Source organism: Sciurus vulgaris, assembly GCF_902686455.1.
Source record: "Sciurus vulgaris genome assembly, chromosome: 11".
Taxonomy (NCBI): domain Eukaryota; kingdom Metazoa; phylum Chordata; class Mammalia; order Rodentia; family Sciuridae; genus Sciurus; species Sciurus vulgaris.
Window position 1 is genome coordinate 75,525,621 of NC_136472.1, and position 22,566 is coordinate 75,548,186.

General features: G+C 41.1%; 1 protein-coding gene and 3 pseudogenes across 5 annotated transcripts in view; 1 reads left to right on the forward strand and 3 right to left on the reverse strand.

Moving 5' to 3' along the window:
• The window catches only part of LOC306640671 (coiled-coil domain-containing protein 43-like), a 436,234-nt pseudogene that overhangs the window by 294,117 nt on the left and 119,551 nt on the right, over positions 1-22,566 (forward strand). The window lies entirely within an intron of this gene.
• Positions 1-22,566, reverse strand: part of LOC306638567 (actin-related protein 3B-like) — a 317,597-nt pseudogene that overhangs the window by 142,968 nt on the left and 152,063 nt on the right. The gene's annotated exons all lie outside the window — the stretch shown is intronic.
• The window catches only part of GAB2 (GRB2 associated binding protein 2), a 207,084-nt gene that overhangs the window by 7,692 nt on the left and 176,826 nt on the right, over positions 1-22,566 (reverse strand). For both annotated transcript variants that reach the window (XM_079105095.1, XM_079105094.1), the window contains exons 4-5: positions 2,427-2,998; positions 587-681 (exon numbers count right to left, since the gene is read on the reverse strand). In XM_079105095.1, coding sequence (XP_078961221.1) covers positions 587-681; positions 2,427-2,998 — 667 coding nt within the window. The remainder of the gene's footprint in view (positions 1-586; positions 682-2,426; positions 2,999-22,566) is intronic.
• Positions 10,963-13,229, reverse strand: LOC306640672 (MORN repeat-containing protein 4-like; annotated as a pseudogene). Its single transcript has one exon. The product of its transcript is annotated as an MORN repeat-containing protein 4-like (transcript).

The window sequence follows — 22,566 nt, forward strand, 5'->3', positions numbered from 1 at the left end:
CCAACCCTGGGCAGTGCAGTGGCCGGGCTGCTGCTGTGCTTCCATTCCTACACTGGCCACCTGCCACAGCCGAGCTGCCACAGCCGAGCTTACCTAGCTTTCACTGGCTCGAAATCAGGCCCTGGTCTACTTGCCTGCACCTCAGATAACCGTGATCAGTCCCTCCTAGAGGGCAGCTGGGACCCTGAGCTTGGGTTGTAATTTTTCCAGATGGCCTGACTGAGCATGGATCCTGCTCACTCCTCAATGCCCGTCTGTTGTTTGAGACTGGTGGCTAAGACTGCTGTGTAGAAGACCCGTTACCCTGGAGCCTGGGTCTGCTGTATTCTAGACCCTCTCCACTGACCCACGGGGCGGTGAGTCTTGTAATCCAGTCTATCTGGACACACACTTCCTCCAAACAAGGGCGCCTATATTTTACTTGTCTAAAAGCTCAACCTAAGGTTCTGAACTGAGGCAAGAACCCAGGCAGGGTCCTAAGAAGGAGAGGCCAGCACTCTTTTGGGAGCTGTGCTTTTGGTTCCATGGGATGTGACCTCTTCCTTACCCTAGCTGACCCGAGGAGCCCTGGTCAAACCCCACTCACCAGGAAAGAACTGACTCCCTCGCTCATGGACTCGGCAGACCGGCCTGCAGTCTCTCCACTGCGTGGCGGGTACTCGTAGGTCTCACAGGAAGAAGCTGCGACGGGAAGGAAGATCATAAGTACTCTTGCTGATCCATGCGCTGACTCTTCCCTCTCCCCTTCCAGGGTGGCTCAGTTTCCTGATACTTCTGGAGGTACTGTTCTCAGTCCAGTGTTATTGTGTTACTTTTTTGTTGTTGTTCTTTTTAGATAGTGACAGTGCAGTGTACTTTGATGTATTGTACATACATGGAGTTTAACTTATTCTAATTAGGATCCCATCTTGTGGCTGTACCTGATGTGGAGTTTCACTGTTCGTGTATTCACATATGAACACAGGAAAGTTACGTTCAATTCATTCTACAGTCTTTCCTATTCCCGTACCTGCTACCTTCCTTTTATTCCACTTTGTCTAATCCACTGAACTTCTATTCCCCCCCAACCCTTCCCATCATGTGTTAGCATCTGTATATTAGAGAGAATATTCACCCTTTGGATTTTGGGGATTGGCTTATTTCACTTAGCATGGAAGTCTCCAGATCCATCCATTTACTGGCAAAAGTCAGAAAGCCATTCTTTTTATATATATATTGGTATATATACCACATTTTCTTTATCTATTCATCTGTTGAAGGGCACATAGATTGGTTCCATAGCTTCCTCTTGTGAATTGAGCTGCTATAACGATTGATATGGCTATGTCACTGTAAGGTCTTAAAATCAGCACAATACGGTGCTATTTCTAACACACTCTGTTCCTCCCAGGCCTCCGGTTCTAGCTCCATGTTGACATCTGCAGAGAGTTCCTCTTTGACTTCTGCCCTCACCTCTCCTTAGACTCCTCCATCACTTACCACCGGTCCCACTCACCCCAGATACCACCTCTATGAACAGTACAGTAACAATCCTTGCACTGATCTGTACATGTTGGTTTTCTTTTCCCAGCTAGATGTGAGTTCTCAAGAGCAGGGACATGTTTTATGTCTACACTCAGTTCCAAAGCACAGGGTCACTGCTCAAACTGTTGACTGACGGAATGACTGCAAAGAGTTCTAAAGGAACCAGGACCCGGCTCAGCGGCTCAGCTCTGCCCTTGATGACTCCGCAACCGAAGTAAGTCTTAACTTCCACTGGCCTTGTGTGCGAGGAGACAATGGAGCTCTGTCCTGCCCAACTCTGCACGGCCTATAGGATAGGATGGCCAAGAAAAGGCCTTGCAAATTGTAAAGCAAGACATAAACTGAGAGGACTCAATATTGTTCTTTTGTGTGTGTGTTAATCAGAGAAAGTTACATGCAGAGTTGGAATACACTGAGTAAACAAATAACAATAAAATTGAGGTACTTCAAATAGAAGTTCAGGCTTTAACCAAAGAGCTTCTGGTGTGGCTTACAAAATAGTCTGAAGATGTCATTTTGTTTTATTAGTCTGTCAGTCTTCATTAGGTTTGGCTCAAAGTTTGGACAGGCTTTCTGAACTTCTTTGTTAAAATCTTTGATTTTTTAAGTGAATAAAACACTATGATTTGGATTTCCAAAACCATAATACATCATATTGTGGTTGCCCAAGAATGGCTTGTACCCTTAGTAGACTAGTAACTTCTCAGAGGAGGATCTGCTACCCTTTTGCCACTCATACTCATGTCTGGAAGGCCAGCTGATAAAGGGGTAGGACAGAAGATACTAGTGAGGATCAGTGACCTGGGTGGCCCTTGTTTATGGATGACCAAGGGCTAGAAAAGCACTGGGAACCCTTGAGATACCCCACTCTCCCTCTGGCTCCCAGTCAGGGCCACACTGACCTCGATGGAGTCTGCTGTTGTCCATCGCAGGGAGGGTATTGCGCCTGGGGATGGTGGCAGCGACAGATCTGCTTTCACTGACTGGAGGCCTCTGCTGAGGGCTGCCCCATCGAGGTGTTTCTGCCTGACTTGGCTTGGGGGGCCGGGGTGGGGGGGCAATGGCTGAGTCTCCAGGAGCAGCCACTGCCATGGCATTGTGGTTCTTATCCAATGTGAATGTCCTGGGGATCTGGTAGGCGGAGAGTGGAGTGGTTGGAACATCCATGTTGTCCACCAGGAGGTCCCCAAACTCCCGGCACAGGGTGTTGCTGGGCATCTTGAAGGTGTACACATCCTCGTTATCTGTCTCCGACCCTGTGAGGCTGCCCTTGGTGTGGCCATGGGAGGCCAGGCTCCGGGGAAGGTCATAGGTACTGTCTCTGAATTCCGTATTGTGCCGGCTTGGCTTGGGAAGGCTATAGAAGCCATGGACTTGACCGCTGACCCCGTTGACACAGTGTCCGTTGCCCTGGGCAAGTTTTTGTACAGCTGTGTCACTCTTTTGCCTGGTGCCCTGAGAGAAACTGGCACTCCTAAAAGAGAAAAAAGGGAAGGGTTGGGGTTGAGAGGAGGTCTTGGGAGAAGCTGGACCATCTGAGCCCCAGGCAGCCAGCTGGTACGGAACACACAGGTGGGGGAGTCAGGCAGACTCAAGGTTCACCTAGGATCTACCATGTGATAGCTGTGTGACCTGGAGCAAGGCACTTCTTCTTGGAACTCAAGTGTAGGCATCTGCAAAATGTTGATCAAAAACACACTCTGAAGGTTGTTTGCAGTAGACTCCAGTACACCGAGTATATTCAGTCAACATTCCCCCATCCCTCCCGTCTCCAAATGGGTTATGAACCCCCTGAAACAGGCATAACAAGTCAGTCACATGAATACCTGGTCCATGTTTTGAGCACCACAGAATGTACACGTCTGTGAAACAATGGAAAGGATCTTTACATTGGCACAAGTCATTTAATGAGTCTGCTTTCTCCTCATGAAATAAATTGGCTTATGGGTATTGATGTAAGTTATGTATAAAGAACTTATTTAAATGCAAGTAATAAATTTGTTTTCTACTACGTATTATGGTTTGTTCTAGAAGTCTAAGAATATACAGAAAAGTGATTTCTTGGGAACATTTAGGATACAAAAGTTTCTTTTTTAAAAATTTCAAGGGCTGGGATACAGCTCAGGTGGTAGAGTGTTTGCCTTATAAGCACTAAGGCCCTGAGTTCAATCTGCAGTACAGCGGAAAAAAAAAAAGAAAAAGAAAAAAGAAAAAAAATTCAGTTATGGTTCAGTTATGAAGCTGTGGCTGTGGCTGAGTGGCAGAATGCTTGCCTTGCATGTGTGAGGCACTGGGTTCAATCCTTAGCAACACATAAAAAGCACACAAATAAAATTTAAAAATTTTCAGTTGTGGGAAATAAGGCAAGCAATAAAGTAAAGCTCGGTAAAGAGGGCTGTTTGTGTCAGGTTCTGGTACTGTACCTATCTGCTCTGTGAGTGTCACCACATCCCTCCCTGGTGTGACCTAGTAGGTCTCAGTGATTTCTAAGGGATCTTCTGGGTCTGAGGCTCTGTAAGCCTTTGGCTTTACAAGAATGGTTTCCAAACTGGATTCTATGTTCTGCGAAAGTCCTTCAGGAAACTGGAGGGTGAGATTCCGAGCAGTAGGGATCCAGGTCTGCTTCTTTTTTATTATGATTCTTCAGAAAACTTCCTTTGAGGGATGGGAGGTGAATGACTCCTTTACAGGAGTGATCCTTAGCCTTTTGAAGGCCAGATGTGTCTTTAAGAATGTGATAACGAGTTCTTGGAGCTTCTCGGAACAAGGCTATACAGATCTGCCTGCAGTTCCCAGGAGGTGGTGTCAGAACCCTGTGAGGCCAATCCACGGATCTTCTGCCTACAGCTCCGGGAGTTTGCTATTCATAGGTGCGGCCACCAGGTGGTGATAGAGATTAGGGCCTGAACAGTTGGCAAGAGGAAGGAGCCAGCAGGTGTGTAGGCCAGGCTTCCTTTGACTGGGAGTTGCATTTCACCTCCCCTCTGCCCTAGGCCTCTGTGTTCCTTCTCGCCTTCCAGCCTACTCACACACAACCAAGCCAACTGTGATGGGCCTAGATGACTGAACATCTAGTCCTTACACAACGTAGTGCTTGGGCAAGAGGACGGGGGGCCCAGGTAAATATAAAGCGTTCATGCTGTTGACATTTATCTTTGGTACTTTTTGTCTTTTGAGATTTCCAACTCTGTTGGATGCCCCCATTTAGAGGTGTTCATTTGACAAACATTTACTGACATCCTACTTTATGTCTGGGCCAGGTACAAAGAGTACAGAGATGCCACCTGCTCTTTGGGGATGGTGGGGTGTGTGTGTCACAGTAGTGGGGGAGGTGACACACCCGAAAATCATTACGATTGCATGGGAATGGGAACAGGTCTGCTGACAGATTTATGCTGGCCTTCCCTAGTGGTGGTGGTAGAGAATGGTAGGGAAGGCTGACATCTGAATGAGTCTGGAACCAGGGACAGCAGGAGAAGGAAAAGGTGCTCCAGTTGGAGGCACAAAGATGGCCAATACAATCTGGCAAGGCTCTGAGCTGAGCAGGCTGGAGGGAGCCTGTTAAAAGGTAAAACTGAGAGAGACAGACATGGCATGATCTCACTCCTGTGGGATCTGAGGTGATTTCACAGAGTGTGGTAGTTACCAGCCGCTAGGGGGTTGGGGGGATGTTGGTTAAAGGATACATAATCACATCATGACTGCAGTTAATGATGACATACTGTACTCTTGAAAAATAGCCTGGATGTTATGCAGCTGCAACACAAATGAGAGCTGAGGTAATGCACTTGCTAATTAGCTATATTTAACCACTCAACAATGTGCACATCAAAACATCACTGTACACAATAAAATCACAGTGGTATCTATCAAGTTTTAAAAAAATTAAAAATTGGGACTCATAGCTCAGTGGAAGAGTGCTTGCCTAACATGCATGAGTTCTGGGTCCAATCCCTAGCACAGTGCAAACTAAACAAAGCAATACAAAAAACCCAACCAACCAAACATAAAAACCCAAACCAACCAACCAACCAAATCAAACCAAACCAAACCAAATGAAATAAAAAAAGGTAGGGCTGAGAGATGACAGTGGAGGCACCAGGCCAGGGCTTCAGGGAACAGGAAGCCTCTGAAGGATGTGAAGGTGGGCATGGGGGTGGGAGAGCATTACCGGTGTCCTAGTAACCTTGAACCACTCGAGAATGGACTCATCTTCCTACTGAAATCTCCTGACTCCTACTTGGGAAGCCAGAAACCAGGAGTTACTCACACTTTTTTTTTTTTAAATTTTTTTGTTTTAAGTGGACATGATACCTTTGTTTTATTTATTTATATGTGGTGCTGAGAGTCAAACTCAGTGCCTCACACATGCTAGGCAAGTGCTCTACCACTGAGCCATAGCCCTGGCCCAAGTTACTCACACTTTGATTTCTTACTAACCCATCAGGACCTGAACCCAGATTGTTCTTGTTCTCCCCCCCCACCCCGGATTAATGAGAGGCCCAGTAATTAGTTTCCTTCCCTCTTCCCAGCTTCCCAGGACCTTTCTGATCCACGGTATCCCACTGATGACATTTACTTTCCCAATGTCCTCGAACATCTTCAGTACTATCTCAGTGCCTTAGGACTACACTCAAATGCCCAGGCGTATTCCAACTCCTTTCTCCAGTCTTTTCTCCCTAGTTCCCTTCCCCAGTCTCGGGTTTTAGCATGCACTAAAACCAAACTCTCCAGTGTTCCTGGCAGGCCCCGCTTCATCTGGCCTCTGGGCTTTGCTGTGCGGTTTGCTGAGTCTAGATGGCTCCTTACTTCAATAATCACTGAGGGCTGTTCTGGGAGCTGGTTTCAACTGTTATCTGCGTTCTGTATCATTGCCACTTGTCTCCTTCATCACAATGACTTCCTTGAGGGAAGAAACTGTGTTTCCCAAATTTTTTTTTCTCCTTAGCATCCAGATTAGTGTTTTGTCACATAGTAAAACTGTTCATTGAACAAAGCACCAAGTAAATGTGTATGCAGACACATGAATGCAGGAAGCCTGCTGCCACCCTCCTTGCCACCCCTTTTCCTGATGTTGGCCAAAACCCTTTGGACCAGCAGATTAGTCTGTCCTCTTTGGAACCTACTAACTTTGGTCCCAGCTTCCTTGTGCCCTAGCAGCCTCCTTTCTAGTTCATAGAACGACTCGCCCATCCCCAGACACATCCCACGTAGTCCAAGTTTCAGCCCTGGGCCTGCATGACTCACCTCTTTCTGGAGTGTTTCCTGATGCATCAAATCTTACACAAAATCCAAAAGAAACCTCTTATTTCACAAAGGCACGACAGACCCCCCAGTTCTCCTTTCTGCTGTAATCCCCTCCTCTCTATGCTCCAGCTCCTTGTGCTTCTGTAGCCACTCTGCCTTGGGCTCATTATTTTTGCCAGTGCCTTTCCACTTCTGCCAGACCACTTGCTCTCAATGGCAAAGGGTCACATCCGGAATACTGGCACAGGGATTTACAGATGGCAGATAACACTGATGCAGGTTGCGGGGACTGATGATTATTTCAATAATCAGGTAAGGGGAGTTGAACAAGGGAAACAAACCTGTCCCAAAGTTATATAATCGAATGGCAGAAGAACACATTCTAGCCCCCAGGTTTTTGGACCCCCTGCTCAGACTTTGCTAGTGTGAGAATCAGAAAGGATCACTGGGGGTGTAGCTCAGTGTAGACAGCATGAGGCCCTGCATGTTAGCACTACCCCAAACAAAACCAGTCCTCAGAAGCCCTACTTTCTTACTTTTACATAAATCTTAAATGATGCCTACTACCACGACCTCTAGGACTAAGGCCTGGAGAAGTGGGTCTGGAAGGGTTTTCCTTCAGGGCACCAGGCTGGCAGAAGCAATATAAAATAAGCAAGATCCTGTGCCAGGTACATCACTTGTGATGTCTTTGAAACCTTCTAACAGTTCTGAGAGACATGTATTAATTACCCTTGCATTGTCAGAGGAGGAAAACAGCAAATGACAGAGTTGGTGCTGGAAGATCCTCCAATGTGGCAGGGAGCTCCCAGGAGGCAAAAAGAAGTTTGGGAGAAAATACTCTGTCATGCAGCCACCCAACACATTTTTCCTGCCTGTTGCTGGCTGCTCAGAGGCTGCTGGTGAGTGGGGAGACTGCACCACCTCTTGCACATGCTTTGGTTTTAATATCAACTCAAAACTCTCCCCTGGTTTTTAGAAATGGGTTCCTAGTTTTTCTACTCTCTTCATTTCACACTTGTTATTTGGCATATTTTCAAATATTTTATGTCCCATACTATGCCATGCATGATTTTGCTCTTAATACCTTAATGATAGAAATCCTGGTTTGATTTGTTAATGGGTATGTTTCCCACTTCAGAGAAACCTGATATAAAGCTTATACCTGATATAAAGCTTAAACCATCATTTAGAGTTCTGTGACTGTCACTTATGATATGATGTGTGTGTGTTTGTGGTGCTGGGGATGGAACCCAGGGCCTTGTGCACATGAGGCCTATGTCTATCTTAAGAGGTCATTTGGACCATTCTCCTGCACTGGACCCATCCCAGATAGGTCTTTCCCATGAGGAAAGAAAACTGTGTGTCACAATCTTTAAGAGATGAGATAGGGCTGGGGAGTGGCTAACGAGGTACTCAGTTCAGTCCCAGCACTGGGGGAAGAATGAGATGATCTTTGTACCTTAAGATTTCTGGTTGCAACTTTGAGCCCACCTTCTTTCTATGGTTACAGAGCAACACTGCATATGTGAAGTTAAAGGAAACTAAAAAGTTGCATGTTCTGCCTTTGGCCAATCAAAGCTACTGGGTGATCAATCAGGGAAACCTTGGAAATGATTAATCAAGGGTAAGTTCTCCACTCACTTTTTTTTTTTGGTAGGAACTGAACTCAGGGGTGCTCAACCACTGAGCCCACATCCCCAGTCCTTTTTTATAGTTGGTTTAGAAACAGGGTCTCACTGAGTTGCTTAGGGACTTGCTAAGTTACCAAGGCTGGCTTTTGACTCATGATCCTCCTGCCTCAGCCTCCAGAGTCTCTAGGATTATAGGCCTGTGCCACTGCACCCAACTCCATTCACATTTCTGATTTTACCTGCCATCTTTCTATAGAATACTGCTTCAGGGACAATGATGCTGGAATGTCATTGTTTGAAATTTCCTTTCAACCTTCACCAGAATTATGTCTTCTCAAGGTATGTGAGCTGTCTCAATGTATCACCCCAGACAGGTTTAACAACCTCCTTGATATAAGAAGACCCACACTAGCTAGAATCTGGAAAAAGGTCTCAAAGGCTAGAGGGCAAATATAAATCCAGTGAAACTAATTTGTCGTTAAGACAAAAAGAATTCTGCCTTGACACTTTCAGTTCACAACTACTTCCTTTGGCAATGAATACTTTTCTGAATAGCTACTTATTTTAGCTCAGTAGAAGACCTGGATTTTGAAAAATGAAGTTATTTTAGCAGAAATAGATATTATGCAGTACTTGAAGGAAGAACAGTGGCTATTACAGTAAAAGTAATGAGAAGTAATTCACAGTTTTATCTCCAAGATGCTTATTATAGCCTCATGTCAGAACCCCACATAAGTGAAAAAGGAATAGGTAGAAGGGTGGTTATTTGTAGCCTCAGTACTCCTTTGCTATAGTAATCCAGTGAGACAGATTTATGTTTGGTTAATGCTAGGCAGAGATGGATGAGCCGATTCTCTCTTCAGCCCCTACTTAAAAGCAATCTTAGGTTATTTTGGAGATTGTATGAGTTAAGTAATGTAGAAGAAGTGTGTGTTTTAAAGGCATCATTCCTTTTATTCTGGAACCTGGTATGTGATATGGATGTTGGCTAGACAGTACAAGAGGAAAGCCTACCTGCATACTTAACCCTTTCTGTGCCATTTCAGTGGTGCTTAAGCAGAATCTCACTGAGGTTTTAATTTGCATTTCCAAGATGATTGAGCATCTGTTCACATGCTTACTGGCCATTCCTATGTCTTTTTTTTTTTTTTTTTAAATAAAGTATTCAAATCTTTTGCCTATTTAAAAAAAATGTTTTTTGTCTTCTTTTGAGTTGTAAGAGTTCTTCATGTACTTATAAACACATCCTTTGCCAGATATACACATTTTGACTATTTTCTCAAATCTTGTGACTTACATTTTATTTTCTTTCTTTGGTACTGGGGAATGAACCCAGGAATATGTTACTACTGAACTCTATCCCCAGACTTAAAAAAAAAAAAAAAAAATTCTGAGACAGGGTCTCACTGTTACTAAGTCTGGCCTTGAACTTGAGATCCTCCTACCTCAGCCTCCCAAGTCAAACACCATTTTGTTTTCTTAATGGGGCCTTTTGAAGAGCAAAAGTTTTAATTTTGCAAACACTATTTTGTAATATGTTCTCTTTTGTGTCTTATATAAAAATCTTTGTTTTCCCCAAGGTCACAGAGAGCTTTTCTTCTAAGAATAACAGTATCAGATTTTACTTTTGGGTCTCTGATATGTTTGAATTAATTTTGAGTAATGTGATATGAAGTAAGGGTTGATGTTCTCTTAAAGATCATTCCTACATTGATATCCAGTATCATTTGTTGAAAAAGTGTTCCTTTCTCCATTGGCACCTTTGTGGAATCATACTTCCTGATTTATGGCAGTTTAATTTATGATGGTGCAAAAGTGATACATGTCCAGTAGGAGCCATGCTTTGAATTTGATCTTTCCCTGGGCTAGGGATATGCTCGGGATACTCTTCTGCAATGCTGGGCAGCTCCTAGGATCCCACATGATCATGACAGTGAACAACCAATACTCTACAGTGTGTGTTGCTAAGCCATTCAGTACTTCAGGTGAACTGAATGCTTTTTTGTCTTAGGATATTTTTAACTTATGAATTTCTGGGGACACAATCCCATTGTAAGTGGAGGAGCACCTGTACACATGCATTTTCCTGGGTTCACTGCTCTGTTTGGAGATCTACATGATTATCCTTTCACCAGCACAATGTCTGTTTTCCCGTATTTTTTATTGATGCATTATGATTACACATGATAGTGGGATCTGTTGTGACATATTCATACATGCACACAGTATAACAATGTAGTTTGGTTAATACAGTTCCCCGGTATTTCCCCTTTCCCCCTCCTCCTCTTTCCACCTGGTCCCCTTCCTCTACTCTACTGGTGTTCCTTTGCTTTTTATGAGAGCCCCCCCAACTTTGTTTTTTTTATTTTCCTCTCTAGTTTCCCACATATGAGAGAAAACACATGTGGCTTTCTGAGTTTGGCTTATTTTGCTTAACATAATGCTCTCAAGTTCCATCCAGTTTCCTGCAAATGACATAATTTCATTCCTCTTTATGGCTGCATAAAACTCCATTGTGTATAGTATCACATTTTCTTTTTTTTTTTTTTTTGGCAGATCTGGTGATTTGTTTATTCCTATGAGCACTTGATTCTACAATACAGTTCACAGAATAAATAGAGGCACATGGCTATAATTTCCACCATAGTCTGCTGTTGAGGAAGATTTAGTGTGAAGATGGGATCTGGGGGTGTGTCTGGGTCCTGCAGTCACTGGAGGCCTCCTGATGAACTGTACAGGGATTCTACCTGCCCAGAACTTACTGAGGCCTGAAGATCAAGACTCTTAGTGGGAAAGTCACAGCAAGTCAAATGTGAGAAGGAGCCAATGCTTGTTCAGTTCACTGCAGTCCCAGGATGGGTCCAAGTCTACCTACACCCAGGGGTTGAGGTGAGTCTGATCTACCACCTATAGGGAAAGAAGTGTGTCAATGTAGGCCTTCCCTAGCATTCAGTGCGCTCTGCGGGAGGGCCTCATGGCCTGGATATGTCTGCCCTTTGCCCTGGAGTGAGTTAACAAATACAAGTTATAAGGTTACTATTACATCAGTTTCTTTCTTGACTAGGCCACAAAGAGATCCTATCTGATGTCTAAGGAAGAAGAGACACAAATGGGGGTTAGATTATTGCCCTAACTCAGGTAAGGAAGATGACTTATAAAGTCAAGAGAGAAGAAAACACACTCTTACCAAATCCTTCACAGGGGAAACAAGCAAAGACTAGTCTGATCAGACAAAGTGGGAGTCTGGAGCCAGGATTCAAACTGCAGTGAATGAGAGGCTGATATACAGAAAAGCTCTGGCTTTGACTTTCACAGGGCCACTGTACTCTCTAAGACACCCCTATCTTTTTCCTCATTTTTCCAGGGCCATGCACAGCATTGGCCCTAAGTGGGGGCTAGGGTCATCTGCCCCAAACATAGGCAGAATAAAGAGATTCTGAATCACGTGACAGCAATGGAGTGAAGGTCGCAGCCAGTGTGCACTGGGTAACACCAGGTCTTAGGAATAGGAAATACCAACAAGTAAGAAAACATAGCTCCTGTGGCTGGGCACAGTAGTGCACACCTGTAACCCCAGCAACTCTGGAGGCTGAGGCAGAAGGACCACCAAAACCAGCCTCAGCAACTTAGCGAGGCACTTAGCAACTCAGCAAGACCCTATCTCTAAAAAAAAAAAAACAAAAAAAAAAACACAAAAAAGGGTCGGGGATGTGGCTTAGTGGCTAAGTAACCCTGGGTTCAATTTCCAGAACCACAAAGAAAAAAAAAACACGGCTCCTGTCTCTGGCAAATAAGCATCAGGAAGACAACTGCTAACCACTGTTTCAGGGTCTTTGGGCCAAAATCCTCGGCGCTTTCTGTGATCAAATCCTGATTGGCAGGTGATGGGGCACATCACAGGCTTTGGCTCTGTGGTCATTCTCATCTCATCTCAGACCTGGTTCATTTTGTTTGCCTCAGGTGGGCATTGGCTTTATGGATGCTGTTCCAGTTGGTGCCTACTGCCCCATCAAGCAGTGAGATTTCTGGCTGACTTGGAGGCGCTCTGGGCCCGCTGAACCACCGCAGAACACTTCTCCCGCCGTAGCAGCTTGTTGTTCTCAAATAGACCTTCGTTGCGGGGGATTCCATGAGAACCATCAGGGAAAGTCAGCAGGCCAAAACCATCTACTCTGCCATTTTTAAATTCCCCCTCAAAGGTCATGTTGTCATGTCAAATGAAGACTCCAACGCCATTAAACTTGCCTCCCCTTCATACCTTGAGCCATCTGAGAAGGTCAGTACCCCAAAACCATTAAAGAGTCCATTCTCAAAATGACCCAGGTAGGTGCCACCATCTGCAAACATCAGTTGTCCAAAACCATGTCTGCGACCCTCCTTCCACTCGCCACGATACTCCTCCCCACTGGAGTAGGTGAAGGAACCTTTTGTCAGGGTCATGGTGAGAGTGTATAGAAGAAAAGGACGGTCTGCTCTCCAGCCCCGCAGCTTCTTCTGCTCACACAGTCCTGTCATTCGCTCCAGACGCAGCCTCTGTTGCTAACCCGGGTGCTGTGGGACTCGACTCAGTGGTCGAAACTCGAGTCCTGGGCTTAGTACCCACCACCCAAGGCAGCCGCCCTCGGATCAGCACATCCGGGGTGGAGTCGCGCTCCCCAGCCCGGGGTCATCTACTCGGCTCCTCTGTCCCTACCTGGCTAACCATTCTCTCTTGGGCCCCTCTCACCCGCGCCGCCAGCCAACCTGGGCTTGGCCTTTCGGGACGACTGTCACGCCCCAACGCGGGACTTCGGCGGCCCAGACCTCTGCTCCGCCGGGTTCCCGGCTTCCCCACATTTTCTTTATTCATCTGTTGATGGCACCTAGGCTGGTTCAATAATTTGGTTTTGTGAATTGTGCTGCTATAAACGTAGCCATGCATGTATCACTGTAATTCTTTAATTCTTTATGACAAATAGTGAGGAGTATAACTGAGTCAGATGGTGGTTTTATTCCTTGTCTTTTGAGAAACTTCCATACTGATTTCCATAGTGCTTCTTAGTTTATAAACACACCAACAGTGTTCCTTTCCCCCAACATCTTCTCCAGCATTTAATATTATTTGTATTCTTGAAAACTGACATTCTAACTGGAATGATATGAAATCTGTGTATTTTTTGATCTGAATTTACCTAATTGCTAAAGATGTTGAACACTTTTTTCATATATTTGTTGGTCATTTGTATTTCTTCTTTTAAGAAGTGCCTGTTTTGTTCATCTGACCATTTATTAACTGGGTCATTTTTTTTTGGTGGTAAATTACTTGAGTTCTTTATATGTTCTGGATATTAATCCTCATTTAGAAGAGTAAGTAGCAAAGTTTTTCTCCCATCCTATAGGTTCTCTTTTCACATTCTTAATTCTTTTCTTTGTTGTATAAAAGCTTTTAAAGCTTTGATGCCATATCATTTATTAATACTTGGTAGTACTTCTAAGCTTTAGGAGTCCTATTGAGAAAGTCATTGCCTGAACCTATGTTTTCTTTCCAGGAGTTGCATAGTCTAATTCTTAGGTCTTCAATCCATTTTGAGTTGACGTTTGTGCAGGGTGAGGGACAGGGATTTAGTCTCATTTTTTCTACATAACGATAGCCAGTTTTTCCAGCACCATTTGTTAAAATGCTATCTTTTCTCCAACATGTTTTTGGCACCTTGTCAAGGATCAGATGATTGTATCTGTGTGGTTTGTCTCTGTCTTTTATACTGTTCCACTGGTGTATGTGTCTGGTTTTTATGCCACTATCATTCAGTTTTTGTTACTATAGCTCAGGTGTTGTGATGCCTCCAGCATTGCTTTTTGTTTGTTTAGGCTGCTTTGGCTATTCTGGGTCTTTTATTTTTACAAATGAATTTTAGAACTGTTTTTTTTCTAGTTCCGTGTAGAATGCCATTGGTATTTTCATGGGGATTGCATTGAATATGTATATTGCTTTCAGTAATAATGGTCACTTTAACAATATTGTCTATCCATGAACATAGAAGATCTTTCCATCTTCTAATGTCTTCTTCAATTTCTTTCTTCAGTATTCTATAGTTTTTATTTACAGGAGGTTTTCAACTCTGATTAGATTTATTACTAGAATTTTTTTTTTCTTTTTGAGGCTATTGTGAATGGGATTGTTTTCCTGATTTCTCAGCAGATTCATCATTGGTATATAGGAAAGCTATTGATTTTTGTATGTTGATTTTGTATCCTGCTGCTTTGCTAAATTTATTAGCAGTCTTCTGGATATTCTCAAATTATTAGAGGCTTTTGGATATTCTAAATATAGGATCATATTATCAGCAAACAGTGATAATCTGACTTCTTTCTTTCCTTTTTTTAAAAAAATGCTTTTTATTTCCTTCTCTTGCCTAACTGCTCTGGTTAGAATTTCTACTACTGTAGTGAATAGGAATGGTAACAGTGGATATCTTTGCTTTGTTTTGGAATTGAAAAGAAATACTTTCAGTTTTCCCCCATACACTATGATGTTGACTTTAAGTTTGTTGTACACATACTTCATGATGCTGAGGTAAGTTCATTCTATCCCTAATCTCTTGTGTGTTTTTATCGTGAATGGGTACTGAATTTTGTCACAGGCTTTCTCTGCATCTATTGAGATTAATGTGATTTCTGTCCTTAATTTTACTTATGGCTTGAATTATATTTATTGATTTGCATTATGTTAAACAATCCTTGCATCCCTGAAATGAAAACAACTTGGTCATGGCATATAATCTTATTAAATTATTGAAAACAATTTGCTAATTTTTGAAACAATTTTTTGCATCTAAGTTCATTAAGACTAACTGTATTAGTCTATAGTTTTTGTTCCTTGATGTGTCCTTATCTGATTTTGGTATCAGGTGATACTGGCTTCATAGAATTAACTTGAAAGTGTTTCACCCCTTCATATTTCATGGAATAATTTGAGGAACACTGGCATTGGTTGTTCTTTAAAGGTCTGGGAGAATCCAGCTGAGAATCCATCTGGTCCTGGGCTTTTCTTTGTTGAAAGGCTTTTATTACTGCTTTTAATCTCATTGCTTGTTATTGGTCTGTTCAGGTTTTCTGTATCGTCTTGGTTCAATTTTGGCAGTTGTGTATGTCCAGAAATGTATCAATTCCTTCCAGATTTTCTAGTGTATTAGAGTGTAAGATTTCAAAACAATCCTTAATGATCCTCTGGCTTTCTGTGATGTCTATGGTGATTTCTCCTTTTTCATCTCTAACTTTATTAATTAGGTTCTTTCTTTTTTTTTTTTCTTGGTTAGTTTAGCTAAGGGTTTATCAATTTTGTTTATCTTTTCAAAGGACCAATTCTTCATTTCATTGATATTTTGCAGTGTTTTTTTTTTTTTAATTTATGATTTCAACTTGGATCTTAATTATTTCCTTTTTTTCTACTGGTTCTCTATGGCCTTGAGATGCATCATTAGGTTATTTATTGAATTTTTTTGATTTTCTTATGTAGGCCCTAATAGCTAAAAACTTTCTTATTAGAACCACCTTTGGAGTGTCCCAGAGATTCTGGTATGTTACATCACTTTTTTGTTTGATTCTAAGAATTTTAAAATTTCTCCCATGATTTATTTTATCACCCATTTGTTATTCAAAAATGTATTGTTCAGGGAAGGGGAAAGTGCTGGAGAGTGATATTGGCCAAATTATATTGTTATACTGAGTGCATGTATGAATACAAATCCCATCATTGTGTTCAACTATAATGTACTAATAAGAAATGTGGAAACAAACAAGCCAAAAACCCCCCAAAAGTATATTATTCAAATTCGACATGTTTATGTAGTTTCTATATTTTTGGGGTGTGTGTGTGGATTTCTAATTTCATTCAATTTTGATTTGATAAAATGCAAGGAATTATACAGATTTTTTTTTTTTTATGTTGAATTGCTTTGTGTCCTAGAATGTGGTCTATTCTGGAGAAGGTTCCATGAGAAACTGAGAAGAAAGTAATTTTGGCTGTTGTTGGATGAAATATTCTATAGATATCTATTAAGTCCATTTGATTTATAATTTTTTTTTCTTAAGAGACTTTACTGAGTTTATGTCTGGATGACCTATCTGCTGATGAAAGCTGTGTGTTGAAATCACCCAGTTTTACTGTACTGGGTCTATCTAAGTCTTTAAGTTGCGTAGATCTGTTTTACAGATTACAATTAGGTGCACTGATCTTTGGGGCATAAATATTTACTATCATTATAGCTTCTCATTTGATTGTTCCCTTTACCAGAATTAAGTGATCTTTGTCTTCTAATTTTGGCTTAAAGTCTACTTTGCTAGATGTGAGAATAGCTAATCCTGTTTATCTTAAGGTTCCATTTGCATGGTATATTAATTTCTATTCTTTCAGTCTGTGACTATCTTTGGCTATGAGTCTCTTGCAAACAATATAGAGTTGGGTCTTGTTTTTTAAACCTTCTGCTAGTTCATGTCTTAATTGGAGAGTTGAGACCATTTACATTTGGTGTTTACATGTCTATTCATTCCTCTCATTGTGATTTATTTCTAATGTTTAATTTGGTCCTGTTTCCCATTTCCTTAGCTACTCTTTTTTTTTTTTAATATTTTTTAGTTGTTGATGGACCTTTATTTTTTATTTATTTTTATGCAGTGCTGAGAACCAAACCTAGTGCCTCACACATGCTAGGCAAGCGCTCTACCACTGAACCACAACTCCAGTCCATGCTTAGCTATTCTTCAAATGAGATTTGTCTATTTTCAAGCTCTGGGGTTTGTTTTTTATTCCTCCTTTGTGTAGTATTTCCTTAGGTATTTTCTGTAGTGCCAGCTTAGCAGTCATGAATTCTTTTAGTTTCTGTGTATCTTGGAAGGTTTTCATTTCTGCTTTAAATCTGAAGGATAGCTTTGCTGGTTATAACAATCCTGGATGACAGTTCTTTTCTTTTCTTTTATTTCATTTTTTTTATTCCAATATTGAACTTTATTGGTAAGACAAGAAAAATATATTGAAGGAAATATTTTGCATTTTGTCCAAAACTCTAGTAAGTACCTTACAAATCTTCAGGTAATTCTAAAGACTACAATGAATCCATGACCAGTAAAATATACAACATTGTAAAGGCAGTATGATTTCTTTAGCAAATGAAGAGTGTTCACTAGAGGAAAATAAAGCTGAAATAAAATATTTAAATATTTTCGACAGAATCACATTGTATAGACAGGGGAAAATGTATTGAAAAAATTAGCAATAGCTGACATATGGTAATTTTTTTTTTTACAATTTTCTATTATTTATTTTTAAATTTTTAACAGACTACATTTTGATTCATTATATACCAAGGGGGTACATCATTTCGCTTCCATGGTTGTACACGATGTAGATTCATACCAGTCGTGTAATCAGGGCTTGGAACAGATCATTCCAAGCCCTCCTGGAATTCAGAGTCTATGCTGAGAAATCAGAAGTGATTCTGATTTGGCTTACTTCTTAAAGTGACCTGACATTTTTTTTTTCTTGAGGCTTTAAAAAATTTTTTCATGATCTGTATTTTCACTATAATGTACTATGGACAGGTTCTTTTTTATCTTGCTTTGATCTCCTCTTTGGTGTTCTGAATGCATCATGTATCTGAATGTTCACCTCGTTTCCAATGTTTGGAAGTTTTTCTGATATTATTTTTCTAAAGAGTTTACCCATTCCATTAACCTATATCTCACAATTTGCTTAGATTCCAATGATTCTTAAATTTAGTCTCTTAATGTTGTCCTAGAGTTTTTGAATATCTGGTCATAGTTAATAATTTTTTTCCTTTTTTTCTGTTTTAGTGAGTTTATTTTTAATTTTAATTTTTTCTTTTTAGGTATACATAACAGCAGAGTGTATTTTGACATATTATACAAACATGGAGTTATGAATGTTCAAGGTTGGCAACTTTGTCTTCCAGTTCTGAGATTCTATCTTCAGCATGGTCTACTCTATTGCAGAGACTTTCAACTGAACTTTGATTTATTGTACCCTCATTTCCAAGATTTGTTTGGTTCTTTTTCAATAGCTCTAGCTTCTTACTGAATTTCTCATTCATATCCTGTACTGACTTCCTTAATTCAGTTGTTTTTCTGTGTTCTTTTAGAATTCCTTGATCATTTTTGTAATCATTCTTTTGAATTCTTTATTTGATATTTCATCCATTTCAATATCTTTGTAGTTAGTTGCTGGTGAATTATGAACTTTAGGAGGTGTCATGTTACCTTATTTTTTCACATTTCTTATATTCCTGTGTTGGGCTTTATGTATCTGTTGGGATGGATTTCTCTTCCACGCTTATGTGTGGGCCTTTTTAGGACACAGACTTCTCTTGGCAATGTGTTCTGGGATATTTCCAAGTGGGTTTTATAATATAGTTTTCCTGGTACTTCTTTGGTGATAAGTAGCAGATTTTGATACAGTATGAATTGTGTCAGAGATTGAGGATCCCACTTTCCCTATAGGTATCACCAGAGTGGGGTCCTTCTTGTAGATTCAGTAATTGTATTGTACACAGCAGGGTATGTGGGGTATATCCCCCATGACTGTGCTGTTATGCTTAACAACTCTGTATATTCTAAAGGGATATGGGAGTGGATCTAGATTGAAACCCTTTGTAGGTGTGGTACCCTCAGTTTTTGTGTTAATTTTGTTTTTGTTGTAGGAGTAGATGTCCATGAGTGGGACCTAGAGGCTCCCTCATTCCTCAGTGGGGCCTGGTCGGTTTGGGGTTTTTGTCTCTCCTATTCTTAGTATTAAAATATTACTGAAGTTTGAGCACATTTAATTTTTGTGTGGAGCAAGGTGTGCTGTCTCTTGGTTGGGTTTTGGATATAGCTCAGCAATCTCTACCCTGTGTTCTCACAGTGTCCCAGTAGATTCTCAGCACCTTGCATAAAGGGGGAAGCAAATAACATCAGTGAATGATATATACCATTAAAATAAATACCGTGTACCTACTAAGACATCTATAACATGAATTACCACAAAAACAGGAATGGCAGGGTTAGCCACTGCTAACAGCAAAAACAAATAGCTGTGAACTAGATCTGGCATTAAAGTAAATAGCAGGTGTCAACCCTGCCAACCATAGTACTAATAACTGCAACAATATGAATGATGGGGGCAGGAATTATATAAACCAAACAGTTCCAGAAGATGGTAAAAAATACAGTTCATTAAGGGAAAAGAAAATATGGGAGGAAGGTAAGAGAAAATTTAAAATGTTCAAAATGTGAGAAGAGATGTATTCAGTGATGCCTACCAAAGGAGAAGGAGAAAAAAAAAAATAAGTAAAGAGAGAATAAGAATTGGCTATTACAGGGAGAAGGAGAGAAAGAAAAAAACAAAACAGAAAAATAAACTTTAAAATATTTAAAAATGAGAAAAAAAAGAAAGAAGTGTGAGTGTGTATGTGTGTATCAACCCATTGATCAGCACAGCAAGACTACCAGAGGGGAGAAGGAAAAAAAAATCAATGAAAAATGAAAGAACTGACTCCACTGAGGTGGTCAGAAAAGGACAGATGTTCAGAGTCTATGCCCAGTTAGCCTTTTTCCATTTCTTCTTGGTTCATGAACCTAACCGTAGAGCAAGGGCTGGGGGCTGTTAAACCTGTCCTCTTTTTATGTTGCTCACCAAGCTGCCAGCTGCAGTGGCCAGGACCTGAAGGCGATGAAAGAACACTCGGCTTTCCTTCTCACCAGCATAAGGTAGGATGGAATGGGAAGTACAGTCGTTTGGAGTTCTGCCAGTGCACTCCCAGGGTGGGACTGTTGTAGAGTCCTAAATGGCAAGTTCTGGTGCCTGGGGGTTAGCTTTAATCAGGTCTTTGCTACTGTATTGAGTGGCACCTGCTTCAAAGAGATTAGATCCAACATACCCCTAGAGTCAGGCACATGCTCATCTCTGCTGGATGTCAGCATCTCAGGGGCCTCCTGTGAATTCTATCTGGAGGGTCAGGGAGTTAACCCTCCACACGTCTCTCACTCCACCACCCAGGAACGTGGCCTTTCCAGACTCAGACCCTGAGTGTAATCACAGTTTTCCAATCCTCTTCAGCTGGTCATGTGAGTCACCAGATTCAAAGGGACTCAAGTCTCCCTGGGTATCATCTCCTCTGCCTGTTTCAATCACATTCTATTAGGTAAACTCAAGGCCACACAGTAGGCCCACATGGTATGGCAACATTTGCTGCTCCCACACCCAAGCTGTAGTGTGGTCTTCTCAAGATGGTTCTTTGCTTACCAGTTGAGAAATAGAGTGCTTTTCCAACACCAGCTTACTGTGTAGTTCTGAGACCTTCACTGTTCAACAGGTTTTTCTGTGCCAGGTTTGTCCCACGTGTATCTGTTACCTGTCTCCTCTGCATTGAACTAGTGCTGCTGCCACTACCAGCTTGGTTCCAGTGTATTCTTTTTTTTTTTTTTTTTTTTTAATGTTATTTAGTTGTTAATGAATCTTTTATTTTATTTATTTATATGTGGTGCTGAGTATTGAACCCAGGGCCTCACACAAGCCAGGCAAGCGCTCAACCACTGAGCTACAACTCCAGCTCCTCCAGTGTATTCTTTATTGTCTTTTGTTCAAAGGACTTGAATTTCTGGGTCTCTAAGAGTTTGACTGTCTGATACTGAATTTCAGTGAATTTCCTCTTTCACCACCTTGCTGAAATTCAAGCAGTATTCCTGTTGCTTGAATCTCAAGTCATGGAGCAATGGAAATGCAGCCTTCCTCTCATTCACAATCTTGAATCTCCCACAATACTGTCATGATTACCAATACTTGATAGGAAGTCTTGAAATCAGGTAAGTATATCCTTTAACTGTACTGTTGGTCTTTAAATAATTACTTTGGCTATTCTAACTTTATTGTTCTTTTAAAAATTACTTTGGGCATTCTAGGTTGTTTGCATTTTCATATCAGTTTTAGAATTAGTTTATCAATACCCATGAAAAACCTTACTGGGATTTTTATTTGGATTGTATTGAATCTATAGATTAATATGGGAAGAACTGCCATTTTATTAATATTAGTTCTACTTCATAACTATATTATATCTTTATATAATTTCTTTCAACAATGTTTCATTATTTTTAATGAAGAGGTCTAACTTGTCTGCTATTAAGTTTTTTCCCTAAGTATTCCATATTTTCTGGTACATTGTACGAAGAATTTAAATTTGCCAGGTACAGTCCTGCACACCTCTAATCCCAGTGACTCATGACGCTGTGGCAGAAGCAAGGCCACTTAGGAAGAGCTTAAGCAAAACCCTGTCTCAAAAAATAAAAAGGGTGGGATGTAGTTCAGTGGTAGAGTGCCCCTGGGTTCAATCCCTAGTAACAGAAAAAAATATACATATATACAAAAGCAGAGTCGACTACTGACGAGTATAGGAGCAGAACTGTGAAGACCTGGGTTCTCGTCCCACCCCTGCCACTCGTTAGTTGTTAGCCTGTTTCCTTGTGATAAAATGAACTAAATTATCTGCACTGGCCATCTCTCAGTGTGCCTATTTCAAGTGACATCATGAAAACATTCTCACAGATTCTGTGAGTTAATATATCAATATAGCCATTTCTCTATTTGCCTTAATTCTTATGACATGAATCAGATATTTCTAAATTAATTTAGGAACATGATTTGTAATCTGCTGGCTATAGCAGCAATTGAGAGCCAGCTCTGACAAAGTCTATGAGCTCTGTGCTCATTTTGCCTAACAATGGGAAGAAAAGGTCATAAAAATAGGAACAGGTTCTGCACCTGTGTCAGAGCTGATGATTTGAGAAAGACAGACCATTATTCTAGAGCAGTGAGTCCTTGCTCTAAACATTTCTGTGACGATGGAAATGTTTTATGTCAATGTTTTCCAGTATGGTAGTCCCCAGCCCCACAGGACTACTGAAATATGACTGGTACCACGGAGGAAATGAATTCTAAATTTTATCTAATTTTATTTAAATTTAAATAGCCGCATGTGAATAGTAGTTACCATATGCAACAGTGCAGCTCCAAAGCAAAAGTAAGATATGGATTTGTTCGACAATGTTAAATTTCTCTAACTTTTCTCTTAGAGCCAACAAGAAAATTGACTTTGTTATTTTGCAATTCTAATGCCTTTTACCCCAAATCAAA